The 13,109-nt window shown below is 42.9% G+C and overlaps 1 protein-coding gene across 9 annotated transcripts in view; it reads left to right on the forward strand.

Moving 5' to 3' along the window:
- PTPRT (protein tyrosine phosphatase receptor type T) overlaps positions 1 to 13,109 on the forward strand; it is a gene marked incomplete at both ends in the record, with an annotated part of 1,075,443 nt that overhangs the window by 696,176 nt on the left and 366,158 nt on the right. For all 9 annotated transcript variants that reach the window (XM_081292389.1, XM_081292384.1, XM_081292383.1 and 6 more), the window contains one exon: positions 1,173 to 1,282. In XM_081292389.1, the coding sequence (XP_081148515.1) occupies positions 1,173 to 1,282 (110 nt within the window). The remainder of the gene's footprint in view (positions 1 to 1,172; positions 1,283 to 13,109) is intronic.

The following is a 13,109-nucleotide window of genomic DNA, read 5'->3' on the forward strand; positions in this document are numbered from 1 at the left end:
AATTTCTTTCTTTAGTGTTTTCTAGTTTTCATTGTAAAGGTCTTTCACCTCTTTCGCTAAGTTGATTCCCAAGGTTTTGTTGTTGTTGTTGTTGTTGTTTTGAGGCTATTGTGAATGGGGTAGTTTTACTAATTTCTCTTTCAGTGGACTCATTGCTGATGTATAGGAATGTGTTTGATTTATAGGTGTTGATTTTATATCCTGCTACTTTGGTGAATTCAATTATTAGTTCTAGAAGTTTTCTGGTGAGATTTTTTTGGATCTTCTAAATATAGAATTATGTCCTCAGCACATAGTGATAGTTTGTGTTCTTCTTATGGCATTTGCCGGTAAGTGGATGGATCTGGAGAATATCATGCTGTGTGAAATAAGCCAATCCCAAAAAGCCAAAAGCTGAATATTTTCTCTGATATGTGGATGCTAATTCACAATAAGGGAGGTGAGTGGCTAGGGAAGAATAGAGGTACTTTGGATTTGGCAGAGGGGAGGGAAAGGAGGGTAGGGATATGGGGGTAGGAAGGATAGTAGAATGAATTGAGCATCATTACTGTATTGCATAAATGATTATACAACTGGTGTGATTCTACATTGTGTACAATCAGAAGAATTAAGAAGTGATACTCCATTTATATATGATGTGTCAAAATGCATTGTACTGTCATGTGTAACTCATTAGAACAAATTTTAAAAAAGGGAAAAGAAAAGAGTTGGTAAACTAATGGCAAAGCCCACTTTACATTCCTCACATATCAACCCTAAAACATAGACCTAATTGGGGATTTCTACCCATTGGCAAGGCTGGGGCCTGCTGTTGTCCTCTCTGCTCTGATCAGCCTCAGTCCACTAATGGACTTGTTCAGTCTGCAGATGAGAAACTGTCAACCTTCTAAAGAGAAGTCTGCAAATTCGAGCCTATGAGTCAAACCCAGCCTACTGCCTGTTTTTGAAAATAAAGTTTTGTTGAACATGACCATACCCATTTGTTTATGAATTGCCCATGGCCATTTTTATGCTTCGATGGCAGCACTGAGTAGTTACAACATAGACTGCATCATGCTAAAATATTACTACCTAGTCCTTCCTAGAAACTTTGCCAACCCTGTTCTAAATCAATGGGGCTGGAGAAGTGTTGAGGAAGGTGACATCAGGTTTGTAACTCTCTTCTTCTGTAGTTCCAGGAGCTGTTCCTCTTGAATCCATCCAAGGAGGGCCCTTTGAGGAGAAGATTTACATCCAGTGGAAACCTCCCAACGAGACCAATGGGGTCATCACACTCTATGAGGTAAGGAGGCCCCTTGGGCTGCTTCTGTGGGCTCAGCTGCATTCAATTCTCTTCAGCTTGAAGTGGGTGAATCCCTATTCCATTGAAGATGTAAAGGTGAGTAGGATGCATCTTTTCTGATAATATAATGGAAAGAAAACCTCAGAGCCCAGAATTGGGCTGAGTGATTGCCCAAAGACAAAGAAATCTGGACATGTCATACCTTAAGATGACTGTGGTGACAACTAATCCCTCTTGCAGAGGACTCGGGAGCTCAAGGAGTCAGATTGTCCTGATTTAGAAGAGAAGACCCAGTCCTGGCCAATGGTAGTTAAAGTCTGTTTGAGAGACCATGATATTCCTATGGTACTCACTCCACAGATATCAGTCCCTGGGCTTTGAAAAGGATCTCAGTGTTATTCTCTGTCCAGGATTACAGGATTTCTGGGCTTTGGATTTCTTTGTACTCAAGGCATACTAGATTATTAGTCCAGCAATTATATCCGGAGCTCCCCACCAAGCATTAGCCAGACCTTATCACATCAGAGTTGGAACCGAACCTACTCAGGCAGCATAATATGGCTTCCTGAAAAATTGTAAGTTAACCTCCATAGAAGTCCATTGTAAGACAAAACAAAAGATCTACAAAAATGCTCACAAAGCTTAGATTCAAGTATTGGTAAGTGGATAAGATTGACTCTCCTCTCACTCCTGAGGCAACACTGGATAAAACAGAAAAACAGGGCACTGCTGATGGAAGGGCGTGGGTGTTGCAGCTGGAAAGAGGTAGCTTAGTCTCCGAGTAGTTGTCCCCTAGCCTCACGTGGCCTTGGGCAGGCTTCTCCTGCCCCCAAGCCTGTTGCCTCACCTGTAAAATGAGGATGATATTCATCACTTCTGTCACTTCAGTGTGACTCTAGCAAGCCTGGGGAGGGAAAAGGCACAAGCATTCCCAGGCAGGACTATGTACTGCAATTCCACATGGGATCTTAAGCCACTAAGTGCTCTTGCCAACACACACACACCTCTAGAGAGGGGCTTCTGGGAGTGGGTTCTGGGGAGGAAAGTCAGGGAGTGATGATGAGGGAGAGAGACTCAGCATTAGTTTGAGGAACTCATAGGCTTTCTAGAGTAGTAGATGGTTCTCAGAGATCTCTGAAGTGGGGGGTTACCCACCATCTACAAAGCTCTCAAGAAAACACCTGTCTCACTCAATCTAGCATTCCTTAGAAGAGTCATCTAAAACTGAAGTTTAGAAATTGCAGGGAACTGGGTGCAGCTCTCAGGACCAGCATTTGGGAGGGAGGAATGGACATTCATCTCAACCATTATGAGCCTTTTTGGCTGTAGGGAGAAACTTCCTTCCGAGTTTGTTGTAAGAGAAGGGGAGGGAGTCCCACTAACACACTTTGCCAAGGATGTGGTCCAGACCTCTTCAGGGGAGTGAGTGAGGGACTGGGAATTTGATGAACCAAAATCCAATAATTTCAAAGATATTCTTTGTAGAGACCACAGTTAGACATACACACACACACACACAATAGAAATCTATTGTGCATAGCAAGCTGTTCTTTGTATGGCAGAGAGAAAGGACCATGATTTAGGGAACAATGGTAATGTTATGTGAAAATTTCTCCATGCCAGAAATGCAAGCCTTTTGGAATTTGTAGGCCGGTAAGATTCCAAAGGTCTGGGGGACCAACGTAAGTGCTTTACCATCTTTTAACATTTCATAACAGAAAAGATAATCATTCAAAAATATAGAAAGGACATAATTTCAAATTGCATAAAGTTACTTTATGAATAACTCATGACAATTGCCTTACTTTCTCTCATTTTGTCTTGGAATGATGACAATTTTGTCTTGAAAAGGTTTGGGTCCTTTAGGTACCTGCACTTGGAAACCACTGAGCTGGGTCCTATTGCTAGTGGGGTTATCTCTCTGCACAGACTTCTTCCTTGAGAGTGAAATGATTTTTCTTCTAGTAGGATTACACATTGGGCTGCATTAGCAATATCATGATTGCCATCCCATGATAATAAGAAAGATATAGATGAAGGAAGAAGAGGGGGGCACATGCAACTTGGAGTTAAACACCTGATTTGAGCAATAGCTCCTAACTTGAGGTATCATTTGTGGTACACTCTCTGGAGCTCTAGGCTCAAAGATGAGGAGAGGTTGGCACAGCATATCTTTCACTTCTGTGTGGACTCAGTACCTTGGGATTTTCAGACCTGATGCCAGGAATATTGACATTTCTATGATGGTCTCTGCTGGAGATAGCTATGGTAAAAGATCTTTAAGTAGCTTTTTGGCTGCTTCCTAGGCCATAATTATAGAGAACCAGAGCCAGAAGATTGCAGCTGGAGGGCTTTTTTGTGAGCATGTGAGGCAACCTTTGGGGAATACACCAAAATGGCTGGAGGAAACGGTGACAGGAGCTGGGAGTTTGGCGGGTAGGATGTGGAGTTATTTATCCCTTGGTCACATTTTATGCATAAACGTGGCAGTGGTCACATGTCTTTCAAGCTAATGAGGCTCAAGTAGGTGAGAATGTTAAAATTTGAAGTCAGGCATCCTAAACCTGTATCCCCATTAGGATGACTTCCTGCCGGGTGACTAATGGTCGAGCAGTGCTGAGGTTCTTGAACCTCAAGTTCCCAAAAGTCATGATAATAGTAGTTTTCTTTAGAGGGTTGTTACAAGGTTCATATGACATATGTGTTTAGTACAGTGCTTGACATTCATAAATAACATTATAAATGTCAGGTCTTATCATCCTGTAAAAATGAGGAAGTTAGGAACAGAGAGGTGAAGTGCAGAAGACAGAATGGCAAACTCATGCGTTTTCATTCAGGTGTGGCTGCTGCTGCAACCCAGTGTGGTCCGTGGCCCAGCAGCAGCAGGAGCACCCAAGAGAATATTAGATACGGTCATTCCAGGCCCATCCAGACCTCCTGAATCAGAATCCCCTATTTATATGGGTGCTACACGTAGGCATTAAAGTTCAAGGACTGCTCTTCTAGAAAACACTGCTTGTTAGAAAGCCTTAGCAACTATTGGAAGAGTATGTCCCCGCTGAGCACAGAGATGGGGAGCTCCATCCACACTGGGCTCAAGCCCATCCTTCCCCAGAGTGTAATCAGGAGACCTTGAGTTTACAGACATTCATAACAAATATGTGTTTATGAGGCAATTTCCAAATTTAATTAGATGAAACCAATTTGATTTTTAAAATTAGGTTCTAATTGTAATTTCAAAAGAGAAATCCATAAATTACAAATCACCCTCTTCTGGCCTCAAAAGGGATATTTTGTTACAAAGAAAAAATAGATAACAATGGGAACAGAAACCCAGGATTGTCCATGCCCATTAGACTCAGCAAAATAACCCAAAGCCAAAGGAAGGAAGGAAGGAAGGAAGGAAGGGAGGGAGGGAGGGAGGGAGGGAAATAGAGATAAAGACAGAGGGGGGGATGGAGGAAGGAAGGAAAGAAAGGAAAAAGAAAAGAAAGAGAAGTTTCACTATTGGAAAAATGTAAGCATGTTAAATAGAGCTGGTCCAGGCAGCATTGAGAGCCAATTTCCTTGGATGAGTCCAAGTCACAACCTCTGGATTTATCATTAGAAAACTTTGACCCACCCCCACCCCCACCCCCCACAAATCTGAGTGGCTTTGGTCAAGTTGCATTCTATTTCTGGGCTTCAGTCCACTTTTTATAACTTGAACATTAGGGTTAAAGTTATAAAGATCATCCCAGGCTTCAACCAGGTAAAGAACCAAGGGATAAATAAACCCACATCCTACCCACAAAAGCAAAGGTTCTGTTTCATGTGTTGCTTTGCATTTAAAGCTTGCCTTTAATCTGGCAAGTCTTTGAAGGTACAGCAGTGATGACATTTGAATAAAACTAGCTTGTGCAGAAGAAATTCAGGATGGGAATGACATTGGCATGTTTGACCAACAGGAGACCAAAGTGACTGAGGCTTCATGAGCGTGGTGGACAGCCATGAGATGATGTGGAGGGGTTGGGGGCAGCGCAGGGCATGCAGGGCATGCAAGGCTCCTAGAGTTTGCATTTTACCCTGAGAAAAGTGTAAAGCCCTTCAAGGGTTTTAAGCAGAGAAATGAAGGAACCAGATTTACATTCGTAAAAGATCACTGAGCTGTTGTGTAGACATTAGACGGGGGCTAGGACGCACAAGCATCTCGAGGACATCAGAAAAAGCCTCAGGAAGAATGGACATTTCCATCATCTGTGCTATTGTGATGAGAGTTCAGCAATTTATTGAGAGACCTTGTGCCTGGGTGGAAGGTGTGAAAGTTTTATCACAGCTGCCTATTTTCTGTTGCTAACCTGGCTCTGACACTGTTAGTCGACTTATGTCACTGTGACAAAATACCTGAGATAAACAAGTGAAAAGCAGGAAGATTTATTTTGCCTCCTGGTTGCAGAAGTTTCAGTCCATGGTCATTTGTCCCCATTGCTGTGGGGCTGTGATGAGGCAGACACCACGGCAGGGAGTGCTCGGGGGAGCAAAGCTCTCACCTCATGGTGGCTGGGGAGCAAAAAGAGAGAGAGGAAGGGGCTTGGGTCCCACTGTACCCTTCAAAAGCACAGCCCTGACGACCTTAACTTCCTCCCACCAGGCCCCACGGTAACATCATCCTAGGGATCAAACTTTCAACACACAAGTCTTTGGGGGACATTTAAGATCCAAACCATAATAGATTATCTTCCATTAAGTACAGAGTTCTTATCTTGCTGAACTCCCTGAAGCCATGAACTGTTAGATCCTTTCCCCCTTGAGCCTTTCTTCCCTACAGGATGGGATTCTTTGCCTGACCCTGTCATCACACTGGGACAGTGGAACAGCTTAATTCTGCAGCAGCCATAGCCACTATCCCTGCCCACTGACGTGGGCTCAGAATGTCCCTGGGAGCCCATTGACACTGCCCCATTTCAGCTAGGGCAGGAAAGTATTAGGGTGGGTTCGCCCATGGGCTCAGATCTTTGGGGATTTGTACTTTAGTGGTAGATCCAGAATGCACTTTTACGATCAGTTCCCTAACAGAGTGCCAGGTAGTGCACAGGGAGAAGAAGTGTCAGAATCCTGTGTCCATAATACCAGCAGCATCAACATCACCTGGGACCATGTTAGACATGCAGAATCTCAGGCTCCAGCCCAGATGCACTGAACTGAGACTGCATTAACAAGATCCCCAGATGATTTGTGTGTGCATTAAAGGGTAAAAAGCCCTAGCCTAAGAGATGATATAAAATTTCACCCTCTGGATCTGCACAAGGAGGTGGTAGAGGTGGGGAGTGAAGACCAACTGCTCTGCAAAGTTCTGACTAATGAAAACATGGCAGTCAATGGCATGGATAATACGGTCATTGGATGAACTAAGCAATATCTCATCTCACTTTGATCCAAAGAATTAAGAATTTTCCCCACCAGTATGGAAATCATGCCATTCACACAGACCCTTTCAGAGTCCCGCTCTTGAGTTTGAATAAGATACCAGTGTTGCCTAATCTGGCCTTGGTATATGAAGAAGATGGCACAGCTTCTCCCAGCTGACTCAGCTTTTAGGAACAACTGCAGTTTATCAAAACCCAGACCATCGCATCTACCAACGGACACTTACAGCCAGAATGAGGTCACTGGGGGAAACAATCCAGTCAAAGCGTTGTCTGAAAACTCTTCAATAAAATAATTTAGAGACAAACTCTTTAGAGTTCACAAAAAAACACAACAGTAATCAATATGTGTTCCAATTCAATTAATTGTGCTCATCTCTGTCCAAAAATAAAATTGCATAGTGTGAGGGAATTGGGCCAGAAGGTGTTACACTTACAACTGGGTTAACGAAGTGTGAAAATATTTAAAATTCAGACATGTGAAGCTTCCCAGTAAGCCTTTCTGTTTAGCAGTCAAAATCACCAAGTTTCTAATTACAGTGTATAAATCTGAGAAGCTTAAAGGGAATGAGAAGACCCTAATGAGGCAGGAATGGGTGTCTTGATTATGCTAGAGTTGATTGACATTTATCTTGCAAGCTATTCTAGGTGCCTGGTGCTCAGAGTTAAATAAAACACAGACTTTGCCTCAATAAAACAAGGCAGCATTTCTATGCGGGAGCTCCTTGAAGAGGTGCAATAGGTCAAAGGGTTGTCAATATTTTTCCAGCATACAGATGGTAGCATAGATTCGGAACAAAAAAAAAATGTGGGCCCCAGGAATCAACATGCGAGCAGAGTGCATTGAAAGAAGGCTTGTGTTTGTTCTGAGGTGGAGCAGAGTTCTGAACAGGGTGGGAGAAGACACAAACATTGACAGAGCTGCGTGGTAGATGAGCTCAGGGGCGGGCCCTCAAAGAGAGAGAGGCCCATGGGAGGTTCCTGGCTCTGCTTGGATGAGTGGGCACACCTCCTTTTGTCCTTTTAGCATTGCCACAGTGACTGCTTAGGGCTCCCTGACCCCAGACTCCCACAACTCTGGTCCACAGAGGCATGGTGGGGGGGGGGATGTGGTCCAGATGAGCAGGAGGTTGCTAGGCAGGAAGGGATCAGCTGGATCGTGACTAATACAGCCCCAAACAAGAATTTGCATAATGCAAACCTGATCTACATTAATTAGGATACATAATTTGCATAATGCAGGCCAGTATTGGATATAACTTGAGCCAGGCTGGTAACTCAGGAAAAAAAAGCTCTTATTTCCTTTGAATTGTTTAAGCCAGAAAGTTAGAGTGATCCATACATTACCTCCAGCTGCCATGCTGCTAATCCACCAGAGTGCCACCATTTCTCCTGCCAAAGTAGTCTCAGGTCAGGGCGAACTGCCTCATCTGTAACACCACATCCTTTCTGAGCACCCATCAATGCCTGGACCATTTCAGTATCTTCCTGCCAAAACCCACCCACACTGCAGCCAGACAAGACAGAACATTTTTTATATATATATATATATATATATATATATATATATAATAACTAATATATATATATATATATATTAGTTATTATATATATCTATAACAACGAAAAACATATATATATATATATATATATATATATGTTTTTCGTTGTTGTTGGACATGATATCTTTATTTTATTTATTTATTTTTATGTGGTGCTGAGAACCAAATCCAGCGCCTTGCATGTGCCAGGCAAGCGCTCTATGGCTGATCCATAGCCCCAGCCTCCAGAACATCTGTAAGTGGTCCCTCTGAGCATGTTATCTCTCTGCATCGCTCTGTCCGTCTTACCTTTAGGGTTCTGGATGATCGGACTCCTGACTGTTTACTGTGTTCTAGCCCCTCCAGCCTTCTAGCATTTTCTCAGGTTTATCCAGTTCTTTGAAACCCACACATGACTCCATGAACATCTTTCCTTTTGCCTATGACACCCTTCCTTTCGTGTCCCTCATGCTGCCCCTTCCTGTTTTTGACTTCCAAAAGGCTTGTCCCTCTCCTATCCCCTTTATCCAAAAAAAGAGGCCCCTCTGTTTTCCCTTGTAGTAACCTGCTTTTGCACTCTGCACTTGATTTGTTTGTGTATTTTAGTATCACCCAGTATCCCTAGACTTTTAGCTCTATGAGGAATGGGTGCTGGGTTGGTTCATTTTGTCAAATTGGTTCAGCCATAGTGTCCTGACATGTGGTCCAACATTATTCTGGACATTTTTGTGAATGTGTTTTTGGATGAGATTAATATTCAAATTGGTGGACTTGGAGTCAAGCAGGTTGTTCTCCATAATACCAATGAGGTCTTGTTCCATCCATTGAAGACCTGAGTAAAACAAAAGGTGGAGCTCTCCTGAGCAAGAGGAATGCAGCCAGCAGACCTCCAGGCTCAGTCCACATCAGTTCTTCCTGACTCTCCAGCCTGACAGCCTTTCGTCTTGAAATAACTTATACAACTGGTATTTATTTTTCCATATCAGTGTGTCCTGAGGACCTAAAATAATAGCTTGCAAATAGTGTGTACTCAATAAATATTCCTTGGATGATAGTATGGATTTGTGCTTTATCTTAACAAAGGGTAATAATGAAAGTTTTGTTTAATTTACTGTATCACAGTTTGAAATAACCTCTGCTCAGTTTTGCTGTGAACCTAAAACTTTTTTAAGAAAAAAAAAAGTCTATTAAAGCAATCACATCTGTGACTCTGGAGAATATAGACAAATAAATAGGTAGATAGACACAAAGACGAATGGGTGGGTAAGAAGATGGATGGATGGACAGACTCCATTGCAGTCCAGATACATCAGAATCTCTGGGGGAGGGTTCCAACCACGTGACGTGTGTGCATTTGTGTGCTGTTGTTAAGTTCCTTAGGAAATTCTCCTGTCTGTCCCAGGTTGGAAGAAGCATTGTGGGAAATTAATCCAATCCATTTCCTCTGGTCTGTGATCCTAGCTAAATGCCTGACAAATAAACACATCCTTGACCTTGGCCTACCCCATCTTCCTTCCCATTTTACCAGGCTTCACCTCCTGTAGCTAGCTCCCTCCTTCAAGGCAGGTGCATGGTGCTTCAGTTCTTTAAGGTTCAAGTTCCAGAAGCCTCGGGCCCTTTTCCCTGAAGGTTGCTAAACCAACTGTGTGTGGAGTGATTGAAGACTCGCAGGGAGGGATCACTCTGTCAATATCCCTTTGTGCTTTCCTAATGGCATCTATAACTCAGACGCGGGAGCCCACAGCAGACCTTCCCTTATGAATCTTATTGCCTCTCCAGGAGAGAAGTTAGTTCTGTTGGCTTTTTTTGTGAGATTAAAAAAGACACACACACACACAAAACTCAATAGATTTGCCCAGAGGCCTTCCCTAAATCTTAAAAAGTCAGGAACCTGGAATGTCTAGGAGCCATTTTTTCTAGCCCTCAGCTCATCACTCAAACTTCATAGGGTGTTTCTCTTGCAGAGCCCTGAAAAAAATGCAGGTATCTCTGGGTAGACACCACATACAGGTCACCTGGGCTGGCAGGGAGGCTGATGGGTGTTTCAATAGAAACAGCTTTGGTTGAAAAGAATGATCTCTGGCCCTCGGAGTCTAGAAGGAAGGAAGTTGCATTCCAGTGTAAGTTGCATTTATGCAAACGGCCCATTAGTGCTGCCTGTCACCCACTGGTGGGATATCAGGAATGCCTATATATTTGCCTTGGGGTGTTTCTTTTTCTCTCTTACAACACAGGTATTTGTGATGGTGCCAGATAACATGAGAGAAGAAACCAACAGATGCATAGCCCTCATTAACTAAAGGACAGCAAATCATGTTCTCCTGGCAATAAGTATTTCATAACCAACATTAATCATTCAGTTCAGCTGTAGATAAGCAGTACTGGGGCGCTGCATGGAGAATATCCCTGCAGTGTTCATATGTAAGTATGTTGGTCTCGGGGTGTGGAGGAGTCTATATTTTTGTGAATTTAATATAACATACAATTTTTTAATCCATTCATCTATTGAAGGGCTTCTAGGTTGGTTCCACAATCTTGCTATCATGAATTGTGCTGCTATGAACATCGATGTAGCAGTGTCCCTGTAGCATGCTCTTGTTAGGTCTTTAGGGAATAGACCGAGAAGGGGAATAGCTGGGTCAAATGGTGGTTCCATTCCCAGCTTTCCAAGAAATCTCCATACTGCTTTCCAAATTGGCTGCACCAATTTGCAGTCCCACCAACAATGAACAAGTGTACCCATTTCCCCGCATCCTTGCCAGCACTTGTTGTTGTTGGACTTCATAATGGCTGCCAATCTTACTGGAGTGAGATGGTATCTTAGAAGCTAGCCAATCCTTAAAAAACAAATGCCAAATGTCTTCTTTGATATAAGGGGAGTAACCAAGGACAGGGTAGAGACAAGAGCTTGAGAAGAAGATTAACATTAAACAGGGATGATAGGCGGGAGGGAAAGGGAGAGAGAAGAGAAATTGCATGGAATTGGAAGGTGAGCCTCAGGGTTATACACAATTACATATAAGAGGAAAGGAGGGGTAGGAGAAAAATTATATAAGTGGAAGAAACGATTTATAGTAGAGGGGGTGGAGAGAGAGAAGGGGAGGGGAGGGGAGGGGAGGGGAGGGGGGATAGTGGAGAATGGGATAGACAGCAGAATACATCAGTCACTAGAAAGGCAATTTGTAAATCAATGGAAATGTAACTGATGTGACACAGCAATCTGTATACGGGGTAAAAATGGGAGTTCATAACCCACTTGAATCAATCTGTGAAGAACTATGTAATGTTTTGAACAACCAACAATAAAATTTTAAAAAAAATAACATACAAAAGCTATCTTAAACGGTACGCTGTTTAATATCAACCGCTGTATGCAGGTGTGGGCTTGTTTTGACATGTTTGCCAGTAAGTCTGTGCGAGGCCTTTGCCCTTTGGCTATACCCATCTTCCAACTGCATCCTCAGAATTGCTCGATTTCGGAGAATTAACTTCAGAAGAAAACAGAGGCCCAGGTGGACTGCAGAAACCCCAGGTGGCCACCTCCTATCCCTGACCCAGCAATACCACAAGAGAACCTCCCTGTCCTGTTAGGGGCTCTGAGCTGTATCCCGTGAACTTCTGCCATATTTTTCTCTCAATTTTTTGCTAAAGGAAAGCTTTGGATTAAAATTATCTTTCAGTTATATTTAATCCCATGCATTTACAATCGTCCTAGGAGAAACGAGGGAAGAAACGGACAAGTTAGTGCTGTTTTTTGGCACCGCATGGCTCTCTTTCATGTTCCTTAGATGGAAGGGGAACTGCGTTTTAATGTGCGATGTGTGTATCCAGAGGCCTTTGCAGGGGATCCTGCTGTACACACAGTCACGTGGCTGGAGATGGGACCCTCTTTCTGGCTGCCATGTCCTTTCAATACACTGCCCAGAGGCGGTGTTTAAGTGGTGAAGCGTCTCTTTAAACATCACACAGTGTTTTCTTTTCATCTCTGATGTTTTACCTTGTTAGTCCTGTTGGAATTCCACCTGGGCTGGGCAGTGCAGCAGGAATTTGTTGCTTTTAACTGGCTGGTTCTTTTGTTTCTGTTTTGGTCAGAACAGGTCTCTTGTGTTTGAGACCTAAGTAAAGGGTACCTGCAGATTTTCATCTATCATCAGGACATTTGGGCTCTCCCAGTCCCTGGAGGAGAGTTTGCATTTGGGATTCATCGCTTATCCCTTTCATTGGCTCAGGAGATAGCAAGTGGCTTTTCTTATCCTGCCCCAAACTCATGAGCCCTTTCCTTTGATTTTTTTTTTTAACTCTTTACCAAGAGAGAAATAATTTCTTAAAATTGACACCAAAGTTCAGGACCTTGGTTTCTTCATTATGATATCAATACATACATGCAAACATACACACACACACACACACACACACACACATAGGTTTATAATATGCATGTCCACCTGCATACACACATAGGCAAAAAATGCATGCACAAAAACATGTACAAAATCCTGCACACACACATAGACACATATTTATGCTTACATACATACCAGGTCTCCTTCAAATGGTCATAAAAATGGCCATTGTTTTCTGGATCTCCTATTGGTTTTATTATGCTTTTAACATGTACCTTTTATTGAAAAGTCAGATCATGAATTGTGCAGTTAGGAAATTAAGATTGACTCTTGGTATGCCATTGCCAAAGAATGCACTTGAATGAGTCCCTTCCCCAGCCTGAGCCCCAGTTTCCTCATTCAGGAGTTGGGAGGATTGAAATAGATAAGATTCCTGGTGCCCTTCAGGCTTTGGCCTACCATGCGGGTGCCAGAAATTAGATGATTGTAACTCCTAGTTTCAGGAAACACTGTTCTCATTGACCTGGGCATGATCTTC

The sequence above is a fragment of the Spermophilus citellus genome (genome assembly GCF_964194105.1).
Source record: "Spermophilus citellus genome assembly, chromosome: 4".
Taxonomy (NCBI): domain Eukaryota; kingdom Metazoa; phylum Chordata; class Mammalia; order Rodentia; family Sciuridae; genus Spermophilus; species Spermophilus citellus.